The sequence below is a fragment of the Odontesthes bonariensis genome, chromosome 19 (genome assembly GCF_027942865.1).
Source record: "Odontesthes bonariensis isolate fOdoBon6 chromosome 19, fOdoBon6.hap1, whole genome shotgun sequence".
NCBI classification, from domain to species: domain Eukaryota; kingdom Metazoa; phylum Chordata; class Actinopteri; order Atheriniformes; family Atherinopsidae; genus Odontesthes; species Odontesthes bonariensis.
The window spans coordinates 23,207,570-23,225,500 of record NC_134524.1 but is presented as its reverse complement, the minus strand read 5'-3'; the positions used below and the strand labels follow the sequence as shown (position 1 = coordinate 23,225,500).

At 40.6% G+C, this 17,931-nt stretch overlaps 1 protein-coding gene across 1 annotated transcript; it reads right to left on the bottom strand.

The window, feature by feature from the left end:
• Positions 1 to 1,119: 1,119 nt before the first annotated feature.
• Positions 1,120 to 17,516, bottom strand: LOC142368489 (selection and upkeep of intraepithelial T-cells protein 7-like). The gene is made up of 7 exons (XM_075450664.1): positions 17,320 to 17,516; positions 13,466 to 13,795; positions 11,255 to 11,474; positions 11,049 to 11,113; positions 7,860 to 7,970; positions 5,042 to 5,086; positions 1,120 to 3,246 (listed from the first exon to the last, which is right to left on the bottom strand). The coding sequence occupies exons 1-7, from the start codon at positions 17,372 to 17,374 to the stop codon at positions 2,642 to 2,644; spliced, it is 1,431 nt and encodes a 476-aa protein (XP_075306779.1). The 5' UTR covers positions 17,375 to 17,516; the 3' UTR covers positions 1,120 to 2,641.
• Positions 17,517 to 17,931: the final 415 nt, after the last annotated feature.

Sequence of the window (17,931 nt, the reverse complement as noted above, 5' to 3'; positions counted from 1 at the left end):
GAACTCTGGACCACGGCCCTCAGTTCCTATAACCATTTCAGCTGCTTCTGCGAGGCTGGGTCTTTTCAGGGTTCTATAGGAACACATATGACGTAGGTGTTTGGCGGTTGGTAGCTACGCCCCTTCCGCTTCTTCATTTCCGCTTCTTGTGTTTATTTATTGTGCCCCCGCCATTTTTAAAAACTACTTCTGCAGCCACGATACAATGGACAAAGCCACAGATAAATGTACTGACGAGGAAGTCAAAGCTCTTCTAGCCATAAACGCCTCTGAGGAAATACAAAGAGATTTCGAAGGCTCGCAGCTAATTTAAAAAAAATGTCCCTACGATAAGCTGCCAACTTGAAAAAGCGGCGAATTTTCACACCGCGAAGCAGTGCAGGGAGAAAGTAAAAAAAACTAAAGCAGGATTACAAAAAAATGAAGGACCACAACAACCAGAGTGGGGCGAACAGAAAAACAAGTAAATGGTTCAACACTTTGGACAGTATCTTGGACCACCGACCTGCCTACTCGGGTAACACTGGAACAAAAGACTCTGGCGCCGCGCTTTTGGAGGAATTTCTGCGCAGGAATTCACTATCCAGTCTGGCTCTATAGTCCTCTTCAGCCTTTTTGATGGCCTTCTTGAGCTCCTGTGGCAATCCAGAATGTGAATGAAGTTGTGAATATGAGGTAGAGAGAAACTCTCTTTTATTTCCTTTGGCTTTACTCTAATGCTGCATCAATACCTAATTTTTTTTTAAATGTTGTGTTGATGAAGATTCTCAGTCATCCAGGTCAAAGTAATCCTAAGAGCTTGAATAAGGGTAGCTGGACTTCTTCTTGGATCTTGATGTCATTTCATCTCATCCGAAAGGCTTCTTCAGTTCTGAACTAGATGGTGGGAAGTATCGGCTTATAAGTAGAGAGGTTCGTTACGGTCACGTCCCCCTGACCCATGTGAATCTTGTCATCATCCCAGATGAACTGTCTACCTGCCTGAAAGGGCGAGTTTTAGGTCACATGATCCAAGGTGAGAGCCCAGCCCTCAACATTATCGAGGAAGATTTATAATTTTTATAAACAGTAAAATATTTTGAGAAGCAGACATACAAACCGAGGCACCGACAAATCAAATGATGCAATTTCTTCTTTTATTCACCAGGGGGTGCTCATTGTCCATTTTCTTATTTTGACAAAAGAGCATCTTCTTAAAAGCAACATCATATAAGAGTTGAAATGCACCGTTACAGTAAGAAACCGATATATGAAACCCTAGAAAAATAACACCTTTGACAAACACTAACATAACAGCGCTAAATAAGAATTAGTATAAAAACAATAACATCTGTAGTCGATTGTAACAAAAAGCGTACAAAAAGTGTTTTTAAGTATAAAAGAAATGTAGAATTTTGTAGTATTTATGTTTGATTAAATATGGATAAACAGCACTTATTACTCCCTTTTGTACTCCTACGTGACATTTACTTACTGACTTGATGTCTGTATCAAAAAACTGTCAGTGTTTTTAAAAATGCGTTGGAATAAACCTGTTGAAATCTGAAGTGTTTAAATATGTCAGACATGACAAATCAATTACCTGATCAACGAATCTGGCAATCCGGCAATTTTTTGAATGTGAAGCGAACCTCAACACCGAGGAACCCGTGAACACGTCACCATATATTGAAATGGCTTGTGTAGCGCTCTCCAGTCTAGTTTTAGGTTCTATACACAATACACTGAAAGCAGTTCATGTCAAACACATTCAACAGTAAACATTCATTTATCGGTTCTACCTTAATGCGATACTTTTAATGCTGTTCAACAGTTTCCTCGCTCCCTTTTTCACGAGGGTGGGGGTCATTGGGCAAGAGGTACCTGTAGAGAATGTTTGGGGGTTAGGGGTTAGATTCCCACCGCCCAAAAACATGCATGTTAGGTTAATTGGTGACTCTAAATTGACCCTAGGAATGAGTGTGACATGGTTGTTTGTCTCTGTGTGGCCTTTTGATGGAATGGCGACCCGTCCAGGGTGAGGCAGGGGCCTCCCGCCCAATGGCAGCTGGGATAGGCGCCAGCCCCCAGCTCTGTGACCCTCAGTTGGGTTCAGCGGGTGTAGAAAATAGCTTTACGGGTGGAAGTTCAAGCACCAGAAACACCGTTTAAGTGCACTTCACATTTGCACACACTTTTTTGGTTTACACTCTCAGGATGTGGTGCATCTTTCCAAGTCTACAGCACCATACAGTTCAATATGGGAGGCCTTTGGTGAAGAATCTCTTTGGTCGTGCATGTGCTTCATTCACCTCTGAGAAGATGCGAATTAAAAGCAGCGCCTTATGAGCTCACCACTCTTTGGTCATTTTGTGGCCCCTGGAGTTCATCCTGCCCTTTTTCTCAAACACTTTGAACTAAAAGCCATATTGTTGTAAACTCAGATGTTTGTCTCCTGTATATGTTGCGGCCCATGAGTCGGGTTGTAAAAGCTGCCGACACATAGCCAATGCCAGCTTGTCGGTAAATATCTATGACGCAAACCTTATTAAGAACCACCAAAATTTCCCTCCAACGATCGCAGAGAATAATCCTCTTTAGTTATTTAGTTGAATTTGTAAAAGATGTATAAAATCATCTTATCCCATTTTTAGTCAGAACATTATTTGATCAGCTGCTCAGCTTCTTCTGATAAATTTTCCAGAACACTAAAGCGGTTCGACGAGCTGTTTCTACGCAGAGGCATGGTGAGATTTGTATGAAGCCGGAGCTGAGAGAGGCTCTTAGAACGGAGTAAATCGGTTCCCTTTGCAGCGGCAGCAGAAGGAGAGCTGGATGAAGCATCAGCACCACCAGCAGCAGAAACTATCGGAAGAACAGGAGCACTCTCATCGTCGTCTTTTCTTATGATTCGGCCAGGTGTCTGGTTTTGTCTCCAAACGGCTGGTGTTGATTCGTCTGTCTTTGGTACGTTGTCATGTTTTAGAAGGTTGCTTGTTGATGAAGCTGCTGTTGAAGCTGCTGATGAAGCTGCTGATGAAGCTGCTGATGAAGCAGAGGATTTGGACTCATTCAGAGACTGGCTGCGCAGCAAGACAGGATTCTGTATAGGCTGGAGCTCATTCACTGTTGAAGTTAGAGAGTTGATCTCGTTTTCTTTCTCAGACAGGGCCAACCTCAGTTTTTCTATTTCTCTCTGCAACTCAGCATTTCGAACACTGTCAGCCAGGCCGTGACCAGGTGACAGTCCTGTCTGAGGTCCCGCCGCTATGTGAAAACAGGAGAAAAAAAAAAGACAGTCAGTTAACACGTATCATTTCAGACATTTACGATTAAGGGATAACATTTTTGAATACAATATAACATCATTTTAGAATTAGAGCTCCTAACCGCCTCATTGAAAATGAAACCTTTATGTCACCAACACATGCAAAGCCTTTCTACATTTTCATATAAATTCAGTTCATATCCTGAATTTATGTGCTGTAAGCGCTGCCGTCCACCACCGTTGTACCATCAGCAGCAGTCTTTCTGTGGCTCCAAATCAAATTTACGCTCATGAAATCCCAGTGACAGCTGGATTGCAGGTGGCACCAATTCATACACCTTCGTCAGTTGTGCTCTGACCGACGAGAAGACAGTGGCTGGAATACTTAGCTCGCTTTAACTACAGCGTTCGAATGAACAAATGAGGTTAAGAGGAAGATTAAAGCTGAACTCAGGGTGGGAGGAAAGTTAGGGAGTCGTTTCCACTCAGTCGGTTATCTCTTTGAGACTTTAGTCTCAGTTTTTTTCTTTGATATTAAGTATAATGTTAGGTGGTTAACCTGATATCTTTGTTTATCTTATGTAAAGCACTTTGAATTGTTTTGTACATGAAATGTGCTATACAAATAAATTTGATTTGATATTTAATACTCTCACTGACTTGCATGTGACATAGCAACATAACAACACATAAGGCGGATTTACAGTTGATCATTTATTGAATGTCTTGTTAACTGTATATACTGTACATTCACCTCTGTTGAAGAAGGAGTGATTAATTGAGCAGTTGGTGGTCGGATGTTGGCTCAGGTTTATTGCCCATCAGTCTATGCTGTCAATCGAAGTTTTGGGCTATTTTTATGGAGGTAAAATGTCGCCAACTCTTGGTGAATTTAATTCATCACAGTTATATAAGATTAGATCAAATAAAATAAGATAAATTAAGATAATCCTTTATTTAACCCACAATGGAGAGATTTAAAGCATTGCAGCAGCAATGCAAAAATGTAAAAATAAGAATATGAAAATATTTAAATTAAGAAATATCATCAAATCATGATGAATATTATTATTAGTTGTTGTCGTATTTGCATTAATCACTCAAGAAGCTTGAGGTGGCATTCTTTAACACTGTTGCTGACAGATTTGAGACATTTACTGAGGTGAAGGAGAAATTTGGTGTGCTGCTTGATTTCAGACAGCTTGCAGAAACACTGCACCGAGGCGGAGAAGACATTGACTGCAGAGGGAGAGTCTGATATTGATGGTGCAGAGATGGCCCAGGAAATCACGAACCTCTCAGAACCGCCAACACAGTTATGTTACTGAGGTTGTCATTTTACCATGAAAATCATTTGCAGGAGCTGGATCCACATCTATGGATTGCCCACTGCATCGCAGTAACTCTCCCTGTTACAGTTGCCTCTGCTGAGTGGAGCTTTCAAAATAAAGTTCTGCTTAGGGCCCCAGTTTGGCCCGCCTCTGCACAAAGCAACGGCACTTGGAACTCTTTCGATCCACTATTGAGCATGTTTCTTAGCTTGGATGTCTTCAGTTTCCTACTACAATCCCTTTTTGTCTACTGAAAGGGCCGACAGCAGTTAAAGCCCTCTTGAATCTAACGCTCTTCTTTTTTTTTTGTCCTATGTGATGTTGAATCAAATAACAACCAACGCGATGATGTGATTATCTTCCACTTTGATAATAGACATGAATTCACTGAAATTCTACAACAATCAACAATCTGTAAGCAGCAGGAATCAGGAGATCCTGTAACACCACGAGCAGCTCTTACCTGATGTGTGGAATTCAGGCGATTTGGACGCACACCTGGAACAATCTGCAAATCAGAATCAGAATCAGCTGTATTGGCCAGGTTTGAGTAAACAAACAAGGAATTTGCCTCCGGTTAAACTTCACTCTCAAAGTACAACACTCAATAATAACATAAAAAAATAAAAATTAGAAATACAGAACAGTAAAATAAGGCTGTGCATGAGAATAAATAAATACAGTATGTACATTTGCAATAAATAGACACTATGGGTGGGGATGGAATTGTCCAGAGGGGTGTGGGGCTGGGAATGTCCGCCTTCTTATTGTCCCTGTCAGTGTTCCATGGTCGTGGACACCTCAACAGGTACAAGCAAAATGCAATAATACAATTGCAGAGGGTGCAGCCAGAGTTCTGATGAGAACTAACAGGAGAGATCACATTTCTCCAGTTTTAGCTTCTCTTCATTGGCTCCCTGTTAAATTCAGAATAGAATTTAAGATTCTTCTCCTCACATATAAAGCTCTTAATGACCGAGCTCCATCATATCTTAAAAATCTCATTATAAGATATTTTCCTAACAGAGCACTTTGCTCCAAAACTGCAGGTTTACTTGAGGTTCCCAGAGTTTCTAAAAGTAGAATGGGAGGCAGAACCTTCAGTTATCAGGCCCCTCTCTTTTGGAATAAGCTGCCAGTAAATGTCCGGGAAGCAGACACCCTTTCCACTTTTAAGACCAGGCTTAAAACTTTCCTTTTTGATAAAGCTTATAGTTAGGGATGGCTCAGGTGATCCTGAAACATCCCATAGTTAAGCTGCTATAGGCCTAGACTGCTGGGGGGCCTCATCTGTCACACCTTTCCTCACTTTACTCTCTTTATGTATATGTGACATTATTGTGGTCATTAACTCGTGTTTCCCTGTTCCAACAGGTGTCCTTTGAATGGCGTTACAGTGTTTTTTCCCCTCTTTTCTGTCTTCTCAAACTCCAGCTGGTCGAGGCGGATGGCCACCCTTCCTGAGTCTGGTTCTGCCAGAGGTTTCTTCCTGTTAAAAGGGAGTCGTTTCTCTCCACAGTCGCCTCAGGGACGCTCAGGACGGGAGATTGGACTTTAGACAAGTTTCGGTGCAATCTGTTGGTTTCCTTAGCTAGGAAATTGTTTTTGAACTGGCTCTATATGAATGAATAGGATTATTTTTTAAATAATTATGATTACAATGAATTGAATTCCAAATGGCTTGAATTGGACTTTATTATTTAAGTGCCTTGAGATGACATTTCTTGTATTTGGCACTATATAAATAAAAATGAATGGAATTGAAGAGGGTGAGAATAGTGCAATATCAGAATAGGCAGGCTAAGGATTACATATAACTGTAGTGTAAGGCAGTTCAGTGCAATAACAATGTATTAATAGCAAACTGTAACTAAGATTAAAGTTTTTGAGGTGCAGATGATGCAGATGAACAGAACAGTTTGATTATGTAGGGATGGGTGCTATTCCTGGGTTTTCAACAGAGTGACTGCTTGGGGGAAGAAGCCGTCTTTGTGTCGTCTGGTTTTGGTTAGCAGTTAGCAGTTAGCCCTGTATCGTCTGCCAGAGGGGAGGAGATTGAACAGTTTGTGACCAGGATGTGAGGGGTCTGTAGAGATTTTTCCTGCCCTTTTCCTGGCCCTGGACCGGTACAGGTCCTGGACGGAAGGGAGGTCAGCTCCAATAATCCTCTCTGCAGCCCCTAATTGTCCGTTGCAGTTTGGCCCGGTCTCATTTGGTGGCTCACCCAAACCAGACAGTGATGGAGGTGCAGATGACAGGCTGGATTATCGCTGAGTAGAAAGTGGTCAGCAGCTCCTTAGGCAGATTAAACTTCCTTAGCTGTCTCAGGATTTAAGGTAAACACGAGTTTGCTGGGCCTTTTTCTGGATAGTGTCAATGCAAAAGAATGTCAGAAACATTTATAGGCATCTGTATGAACAGGAAGCTTCTGGAATGGGAAAGTTTTTTTATCAAATCAAAATCAAATCAAATTTATTTATATAGCACATTTCATGTACAAACAGTTCAAAGTGCTTTACATAAAAAAAAAGCATTGCAGCAGGGAGTGCAAGAAGCATTAAAAATACATAAAAGAATATAAAGAGAAACAAATAAAATCATTTAAATGAATTTAAAAACAGGCAACAGTCTAGATAAGTTAAAAGATATTTCATGCATAGACACATGAGAACAGAAATGTCTTTAACCTGGATTTAAAAATGTCTACATTTGGTGAAAGTTTAATCTCCACTGGCAGTTTGTTCCACTTGTTTGCAGCATAACAGCTAAATGCTGCTTCTCCATGTTTAGTCTGGACTCTGGACTGGACCAGCTGACCTGAGTCCTTGGATCTCAGAGCTCTGCTGGGTTTATATTCTCTGAACATATCACAGATGTATTTTGGCCCTAAACCGTTCTGGGATTTGTAAACCATCAGCAGGCTTTTAAAATCTATTCTGTGACTGACTGGAAGCCAGTGTAAAGATTTTAAAACTGGTGTGATGTGTTCAGATCTCTTAGTTAAAACTCTAGCAGCAGCGTTCTGGATGAGCTGCAGATGTTTTAGTTAACAAGTTGTAGGTAGCAACATATGTATTTGTAATATTCAGCGTTCTGTGTGACTGGAGCCATTTTGAAGCTTCTTTTTCCCCACTGAAAAGAACAGTTTTTATAGTGTCATGTTGTGGGTGTAAGAAATGGTGGTAAAGTTGACCAAATTGGTCAATCAATCAGGAAAAAGAACTTTTGGTAACAAAACAAAACACCCTCTCCTGCTTTGTGTAAAACTGATGCGGACTTACCAGTGGAGACACATTTCTTGCATGTAAGATAAACTGCAAATATTCCAAGCAGCAATGAAGTCGAGACCGCGACCACAATGCTGGCAGTACAAGAGCTCCTGAAGCAGCCAACTGAAATGATTCAAAGAAAAAAAAACACCAACATGTCAATTTTAAAACAGGTATAATTCAATTAAAATTGATTTCCTTTCTCATATATCCCAAAGGGAAAATATAAAGTTGAGGTACTTATTTTTTCTCAATCGGTAATTAGCTGAGAATTATCAGCCATGAGCTGTCATTTGGTGTGGTTATTGCTGCTGACAGGAAATATCCTGTATGAACACATTGTGTTCTCTAAACGCTGTTGTGTGTAAGCAGGTCTGGACAACTGTCCTTTATACTCAGACCAGTCCCCCAGCACAGAGCCGGCCTCCTCTATCTTTATCTCCTTTGTGTTTGGGGACACTGTGACGGCTGGCTTTGGCACCTTGTCTTCAAAGCTTAGTTCAACCGTCAGAAATCTGGCAGTGACCTTTGACCTTTGATCTGAGGTTGGACAAACAAATTAACAATGTCGTCAGGACTATTTTTTTCCAGTTGGGTCTCCTTGCCAAAGTTAAAATGTTTTTAAGTCGTCATGACCTTGAGAAAGCCATCCATGCCATAATAAGTTCAAGGTTAGACTATTGCAATGCGCTTTATGTCGGCGTCTCCCAGTCTTCTCTCAGTCGCCTTCAACTTGTGCAGAACGCTGCTGCCCGTCTTTTAACCAACACCAACAGACGTGTGCACATCACTCCTGTTCTTAACTCCCTCCATTGGCTTCCTGTCCTTTATAGAATTGATTTGAAACTTTTAATGTTTGTTTTTAAAGCTCTTAACGGCCTCGCCCCATCATATTTATCGGAGCTTTTAACAGTCCACAATCCTGGTAGAGCTCTGAGGTCAACAAATCAGTTTTTTCTGGAAGTGCCCAGGTCAGAACACAAACACTGGGGTGACCGAGCCTTTTCTGTCGCTGCCCCCAGGCTCTGGAATAAGCTCCCCGTTAAGTTACGTCTTATTTCTGACCTGGGCCTCTTCAAATCTAGGCTAAAAACCTACTTATTTAGGATTGCTTTTAATACCCAGTAGTATGATGACACTTTTATCTTATTTGATTTTGTTGTATTTTAAAGTTGTCTATATAATTTAACATGGTTTTAAATGTTAATTCATACTGACTGACATGAACCAAGGAGGACACTAGAGGGCACTCTAGGCTTGTGATAACTATGTGCTGCTCCTGTACCACTGAAAAATTAACTTAAAGACAACTAAGAAAGAAAATCCTATACCCCAGAGCAAGGTCGACAGTTTCCGTGAGTTCGTTGAAAAGCAGGTTTTGGATTTTGTTCAATAAATTTCAAAATGAATCCGTCTTATAGTCCGGTGCAACTTATATATGTTTTTTTTCCTCTCCATGACACTTTTTTTTTTTTTTTTTTTAACTTTGATTGCTGTTCCCCCTTTGCCTCGGGGGCTGTGATCGCTTTCATCCCGGACCGCACATCTCTCACACCGGCTTGCTGAATGCTGATTACACTAGTCATTAAATACTATTACAGAGTAACAGAGAATACAGCATCCATTCACAACTAAAATACTTGACAAAATCATTTCTTTACATTTAGAATATATTTCAATTGGACTATAATCAGAAAAACGGCTTACCAGGCACGTGCAGAAAGGGGGGGCGGAAGGTGCTGGAGCACCTGTCCCTTTGGCATTTGTTTGGTATTTGTTTGTGCACGCCACGGTGTATTCTTGCAAGATGACTGACGAAGTTAGTGAGGGGAGCAGCATCCTGAGAGTGTCTGACTCTGCACACACTCTCAGAAGTTATAGCCGCTCATTAACCACACACAGCGTGCTGAGGGGAAAAAGTACGTCTGTGTACCTGTATGTATGGCTTCTTTTTGATTCTATGTTTCTTTTGTCACGGGCAAAGTGCATTGTAGAGGTGTATAATTTTACTGTTAATGGAGTTGCAGTGCTTTTCCTACATGTATGTTTCTAGAGGCAATGAGGCATAGGTTATTTCACTAAAACTATGCAATGTAGCCCACATGCTTACTCAAATAATTGTGGACTATATTAGTATAAATATAACATCAATGATGATAATAATTAGAAGAATTTGAATTGTGATTTTCTCAACCTCTCATTTAAACGAATCAGAACTTGTTTATTATTACATTTGTATTCAATTCAATTCAATATAATATGCATAAATATATAACTTTTATAACCTTGCTGTGTTTCACAAAGTGGATAGTCAAGCACAAATACATTTAAATTAGGGCTGGGACTTTAGCATGTTAATTTCGATTAATTAACTACACGCATATTAGCGCGTTAAAAAAAAATAACGCATTTTAATCGCACACTATAATTTCTTTTTTTTTTTTTAAATACAGACGGATGGAAGCGTCGACAAGAGCGTGGTTGTGTGCAGATTATGCAACAAGGAATTCGCGTATCACCGCAGCGTATCAAGCCTCAAATATCACCTCAACGCTAAACATGTAGCAGCTAGCGTGGAAGCTAATGGGGGCCCAACGCAGCTTAACATCCAAGATTCTATATACTGTGTTTTCATGCATGCTACATTCAGGTTTCAAATAGGGATATGTTCTGTGTTTGTTGAAATATTGTTGAAAATGTTAATTTTCTAAAGGATAAAGTATATGCGATTAAAATGCGATTAATTAATTTCAAAGCCTGTAGTTAACGCGATTAAAAATTTTAATCGAGTCACAGCCCTAATTTAAATACATGATTTCTATATCATTTAATTATTTCTTACTTTATTATCAGCACTACGAATAATAAAGGGCAGATTATGAATGAGCACCATGGAGCAAATTCGCAGCTATACAGTATATGTCTTGAAAAAAATATTAAATGTCACTGTGTGTGTGTTTTATGTGCTTTAGATTATAGTTTATCAATCATAGAGACGCCTCGTAAGGAGAGGACGTTAAAGTAAAAACAAAAGGAGTGTTTCAAATTCGTGTGGCCCCTTTTGACTTTGAGCACCTGCCCCTCCAAAGGTCTCTGCACGGCCCTGCTAGACACTATTGTTACCAGTGTTTAACAGACTAGCAGGAACAGTTAAAGCATGAACATGAACGCATGTTATAGGTAATCCAAGCTCCACTGTACCTGGAATAAAGATCTCCGTTTCCCTGGTCTGGCTGGTCTGCCCCTGCTGCACTTTGCAGGTTACCCTGTGATGAAAAGACACAAATGCAAGTTTGAGTTGTTGGCATTCTCAAAGAAAATATGACGGCGTGCGCACTGATGTGAAAATGGAGAGAGCCACATAAGTCTTTAAAGCTTTAATACAGAGTAATAAACTGAAATGAGACCTGCTGGTGGCATTCTGCAGGGTGGCTCTCCTTTTGATGGTGCGGCATCTCCCCCCGTCCAAATCTCTCTGTGGCTTTTCAGCACCGATCTCAATCTTTTGCTCATCTAGGAACATGATCTCAGGCTCTGGGGACCCGCACGCTGCCTCGCACTGTAGGGTCACGCTATCACCGTCGCTCGGAACAAATTGGAGGTTCGGGTTCGGCTCAGACACGGCGCCTGCAAAGATATGGTTCCAATATTTCTGTCAGGATTTATGCGGAAGACAATTTTCATACACAGAACATACCATCTGAGCTTTGTGGCAGATTTAAGTTGTTAAAGAGCTGCTTTTACTTTTACTCTCATATCCTGCAGGCTGAATTAACCTTTAAAAGGCCACTATGGCATTTCAGGAGGGCTTGTCGTGACATTCGAATATCGATCGGCATACAAATGAGCTTTTTCTGCTCATTGTTCTTCTCATTCATGTGTTTTCAACAGGTTCAGGGAGGGATTTGAAATGATTGGCTGCTAACCCTACCTCACAGCTACTGGAGTTAACTTTTGTCCACACCAGTTCGTCCCACCCCCGTCCCATGTTCCTGCAACATCCTGACATGGGCTACTAATATCAAATGTTTGCATTTCACCATCTCGTTTACAGTGCATTGTTTTAGTGCTAACGTAGTAATAATAATACTTAGTGAAGCGAAGTGTAGGAAAAGACTGTTCCCTCTCATGTGTCCTCATTCTCTGGAGTCTGAGCTTTTCTTCCTGTCGTAATTAGTCCCCTCCGTTTTTCCACACTGTCAAACTCAGCTCGTTCTCATCAGCCCTCTGGTCCAGTCGTCTTCTTGGCTGTTACTTTCTAAACCAATCAGTCTGATTACTAATCCTTAAAACTCTTTTATTCTGTCATTCTCCCTTCAGGCTGACTTTGATGGAAAGTCCTGTCCTAGCCTGTCCCCTTCCCTTCATTCATGTCACCGGTTCACCGACATGAGACCTTGAGAAGTCAATATGTTTCATTCCATCTTTTCGATTCATCTTTCCTTTCTTGAATGACTCATATGAGCATTTCTGTTGACCTACATGCACCTTCAAATTATTTCATCTAATTCTGGCTTTTTGGTGCAGGTAGAAAACGTCTTCTTTCTTGCCCTCCTTTGTGGGTGGAATTTTAGAGAATCGTCGATCTCTTAAATTCAAATCACAGATTGGCTTTCTACTTTGCGCTCTAATATTTTTATTCGACTCAAAAAGGCCCCGGTGAGGTCATTCGAGGAGAAAAAAAAAAGGCGACTCTGATTTAGCAAATGTGTGAAACGTCTCATTTTGTGATATACTGCACTTTAGCAAGAGAAATGGCTTTTCTCCTCTTTAAGCCCCAGTCTGACTCCGGTTGTGATGTCACTTCACTGGCTGTGCTCACTGCTGTGTGGCCGCAGTTGTACATATCAGGCCGGGACTAAAAATCTATCCAGTTTAAAACATGACAAAACATGCTGTGATGACGAAAAACATACACCAATATTGCATACGATTGTTCAAAATTGCAATTATAGGTCGTTGAAGGACACTAACGTAAATTTGAAGCGTAGAAAAAAAAAAAAAAAAAACTTTTAAAACACCCCCGTGCCACATGTCCACACCCTGTACCTCAGTCATGAACCTCAGCTACCACAGCTTTACCAACACCCCCTCCAAAGTAAGGAAACAACAGCCCAGCGGTTGCAGCTAATGTGAGATGTGCAAACCGACATACTGATTACATGTTGCTGTTAAGATCAGTGACTAAAGGCGGTTATAATCTGCTATGTTAAAACTTCACCTTCTTCATAACAACTTCTTGAGATGAAATTAGAATATTAGAATAAAAAAAACAATGTTTGGGACCATTTTTAAGTGATGGCATCTGTCTGGCCTGAATAAATGTGGCGTTTGGGGGGTGTCTGGGTGAGACGACTCATCCAGTCCTCTGACTTCACCAAGTTCAGTTAGCCCATTGAGACATTATCAAGTCACCAGGTGGTACTGAAGTCAACATATTTGAAGGGACTCACGGAGGATGAGATACTCAATAAATGTTCCAAAATGATCAGATTTTCACTTTTATGCCAATGATACCGACATATATTGCTTTGCACCTTTACTCGATCAGGCTCACAGTCAGCTGCAACCTGCATTCAGTAAATATATATATAACCATTAAGTTTGATGGGACATACCGACAACAAGTTCCAGGGTTTTAATGACCCGTTTATCCAACAGGGTCATGCACTGGTACGTCCCCGAATCGGTTAGCTTCAGGTTGGAAATCCTCAGTGAGATGTTCCCGTTTTTCAGTTCGTTCATGATGAGATTAGTTCTATACCGGAAGTCTTCATTCTTCATCTCAAAGGTCTCACAGCCGTCGCGGTAAAGGAAAATGACATTTGGAGAAATCCCTTCCTTCGACCACTCCACGGCGGGGGCGTCTTTGCTGAGAGGCGTGCTGCAGGGCAGGATGACAGTTTCACCCACAGAGGCGGTTATTCTCTGTGGTCCATCGGCTGAAGCTAAAGAAAAAAAGAGAGAAAGAAAATATAGGATTAATACATCTGTCTGAATTAATTAGAATGTTTTCAGTGGACCCATCCACCAGCAGAGAATGAATGACCAAACCCAACAAAACTGTCACTGAGTGAAAATATGGAACCATTGCAAACTAAATGAACGCTACCGTCACTCTCAGATAAACTTTGCATTTAACACTAGTTAGCAAGAGTTAGCATGCTAACAGGAGAAACTTAGCATTTAGCTCATAGAGCAGAGGCAGAGAATGGCTAGCTTAGCTGCGGACCTGCATCTTTTAAACTGCACATCATTACAAAGCATTTCCTGCTCCAACGTAGCGATGAAAGTGATCAGATTATTTTTTTGAGAGGAAACGCATAAGATATTTATTTGGCTACCCTCCCTCACCATCACAACTAAATGCCCCAAAAGTTGTCACCCGAGCACTTGACAATTATTTGTAGAGTTAGCAGTTTTATTGTTTTGTTATTTTCGTGGTAAAATTTGGTTCTCACTCACAGTTTACTAAGTTTTGAACAAGCTCGTGGTCTGAGCCAGCCCTCCTATTAAGAGAGAAAAAAACCACAACAACATCGTGGTAAAAGTCGTGTAAAATCCTTGTAACAATATTTGTTTGCTAGTGTCATTTCCAATGTTTTTTTTTTTTTAAATAAAGGAGTCTGAATTGGACACACAGTTTACCGGGACCATAGCTTGTAGCTTTCTGTCGAGCAAACAGAAACCTGCAGCATGTAATTCTCCATTAACAGGTTGTTTCCATTGTACACATCTCTGCAGGACCTGGCTGCCTCAAAGTGGAGAATTATGTTTCCTATGAAGGTTTTCAACTGTAACTCGTGCATAAAAGTACAAAGATACACACACAAAGTACAGTTTAAAAGAATTTCACAGTCACTTCTGAATGCTCGGAAGTGAATAGATGGAGAATTCCAGGGCTCTACCCAGCTCTTGATCTTACTGTATAACATGAGTTCCAATTTGTGTTCGGGCAAACATTCATTTGACTCAACAATAAACAGAGGACACACAGCCATAAGGCTAACGTGTTTTTCTCAAATCTATTTATATATTAATTTATCATTATTATTGTTATTTTTCTAATATACAATCATTGTAAAAAATAAAAATAAAAAATTTCATTTTGAGCTACTTGACTAATTTTTCATTTTCCCCTCTGGGAGATGAATACAGTATTTTTCTATTCTATTCATGCTGGCAGTGGTTCAAATATTTGTGAGATACTGGTACGTCCAAAAATGTCCCAAACAGTAGAATAAGAAAAAACACAGAAAATCCATCTGGGTATATAAAAAATAAAATAAAAAACATTGCACACTTTGCACACATGACTCTGTCAGTAATCATAAGCAGCAGTAATATAAAATGATCATTTAAAAAAAAAAAAACTAGCAATAAAACACCATGAAAATTGTGACTGATTTCATGTGGGTGTCACTTTGATGTCTGCCCCAGTTGGGCCCAGTTCAAGTATTCGTGGCTCTGCTTTGACACAGCGTCTCCACAACAGAGAAATTAAAAACACTGAGTCATGATTTAGTTCAAGTGCCGATGAAACATGATTTTAGTCACTCCCCCCTTAACACACAGGGTGCGCAGCTTAACAGGGGCATTCATAACATGCTCGTGCTTGAGCTTCCCATTGAAACGGGTGGAGCTATTCAAACTAACCACGTCCCAGCGACTCTGGATGAAAACATGGAATAAACACCCAACACGCCTATGGAGGTTTGCCAAAACAGTTTCCAGCTGATCAGGTTCAAAGGCTTTAAAAAGTGCTTTTCTCCATCTGTTACACTGAAAAATTTAGAAGCTCAAGAAGAGCATGAAGAAGAGTACTTAACCCAAGGAGTTAAAGGTTATGGGGTATGTCAGCAGTATTTGTTATTCTACACATGAAATTAGCTTTCCATTCATGCAACATTAGTTTCACAAATGCCACACTTCTGCCCACACGCCAAGGTGAATTGCTCCAATCTATTGCTGACCAACTCAGATTATTGGGACCAGCTTTCTCATTCTCATTTGTTTGCTTATGACATTAACAACTAAAAAATATATCAAAACAAGGGATAGGGTCCCCTAGGGTTTTATTGATAGTGTGTTGGCTGAATAGAATTTCACTCGTTTCACGTTTACTTTCATTGGTTGAGGGGTGCTTTAGAGCTTGCTTGAGAATCACCAGGTTTCTAACATTTTTCCCCATATCTCAGTGATCCAGTGATGGTGCAGTACGCCCAACAGAAGGGTTCCTCGCTAATTCGGCATACTTTGCGTCCTGAAACTATATCTATATTTTTTTTTCCCCATAAATTTCCAAGTAGAATTCATGGTGACACATTGATATATATATATACTTTTCCATATTCTCCTTTCCAAACCCGGGGTGGAGCAGTGATTTTAAATGTGGGGGTGTTCCAAGGGTGGCACATGAAGCCCATAGACACGACGCTGAAGTTGGCATCCGATTCGCGAATTAAATGAATTAAAAGGGCCATTTCACTGCATTTTTGCATTTTGATCGCCCTAAACTGGGTCCTGTATGGAAACTACAATTGTTACACTGCTCAAATCTGGATGGAATTAAGAGGTTGTAGATTCATTAAAACCTTGTTTGGGATTTGTGAAACCTTTTTCTGATTTGTGAAAATGCAGAACAGGGCCATTTTACTGCTTTTTTTTTGTATTCTCATCACCCTAAACTAGGTCCTGTATGGAAAGTACAATAGTTAGACTGCTAAAATCTGGATGGAATTATTCTAAAGAGGGTACAGGGTCTTTAAAACACATTGTATGTTGGTGCATTACGAGGGTGGGCAAACCGTTAATATAATACATCCATGGGTTTACCTTTGGAAAATGTGGGGGGGGGGGGTGAAATCATCTTGCTGTAAAAGTGGGGATGTCGAAACACCCCCATCCCCCACGGGTTATCAAAAAGCTGAGACCAAAGGAGCAAATGTAAATGGTGTATTACAGAAGCACATTAAAGTTTGGTGCGTTCGCGGATTAGAAGAAGAAAAATATTGAGGTTCACGTCGGTATTTAATCAGTTCCACTCAGTCCTTTCCATTTTAGTTCAAGTTCACGACAAAACTAATCTCTGAACTCACGGACACACATTTTTACAAGCTCACCGCAGTGACAGCTTCCCTTCCTGCTCCAGTCAGAAAAAAAAATGGGGCCATAAAGGAAAAAACCTACAAATGCCCCTAAGGCGAGCTCCGAGGATCAGAATCTGACAATCATAAACTTTTATATCAACATATCTAACACATAATAGGTCTGCATTCAATAAGCATTTTTCTGTTCGTGAATTCAACGCGCTTTTTCAAGCCTTAAACCCAAATCGGGGGGCCTGGCTATATACTGAAGACCAATCTCCGTTTTTTTGGAGATTACGAAAAGATATTTCTGAAGTATCGTGGGTGAAAAAAAAAACTAATTCAAAAGCACTGTGGAAAAAAAAACAAGACACGGAACTTACCAGCACAAAACGACAAAAAGGCGACTGCAAGGGAGAGACGAAGCCCCGGCGACATGTCAGGCAGGCTTCAATAAGGCTGGAACACGACGGGGAAAAAAAGACTGGACTCAAAAACTGAGACCTGCATGTCCTTCGCAACTCGTTTAAATGAAATATGCATGCCTGGGTACTTTCGATTTCAGTCAGGATCGGGTTACACCTTCCTGCCCCTGTGCGTCACTGACGTCAGTGACTGACGTCAGTGACGCTTTTGCAGCTTTTTCTCGGAGAATAATCCAACGGAGGCAAATATATTATTTAGCTTCTTTTTTAGCATATTTATTTGAGACTAGCACACACTCACACATTTCTTGAGTCATGGAGAAACGAACTTGCAACTTCCACTGTACGGAGAACAAAAAAAAACAATGGGCGTGGCTTAAACAAAACGTCTTGTGGGATGTGTCTCATAACAGCTGAGTAAACTAAATAAAAGAATGTCTCTTAACACAGCGTAATGATAACTATTAGGCTCATGTTAAAGTCTCCGGTTTTATTATGTCATTGATAAAAACGTTTAGCACCAAGACGTGTTGTGCAGGCTCCAAGGCTCTCTGTAGCATTCCCCAGCTG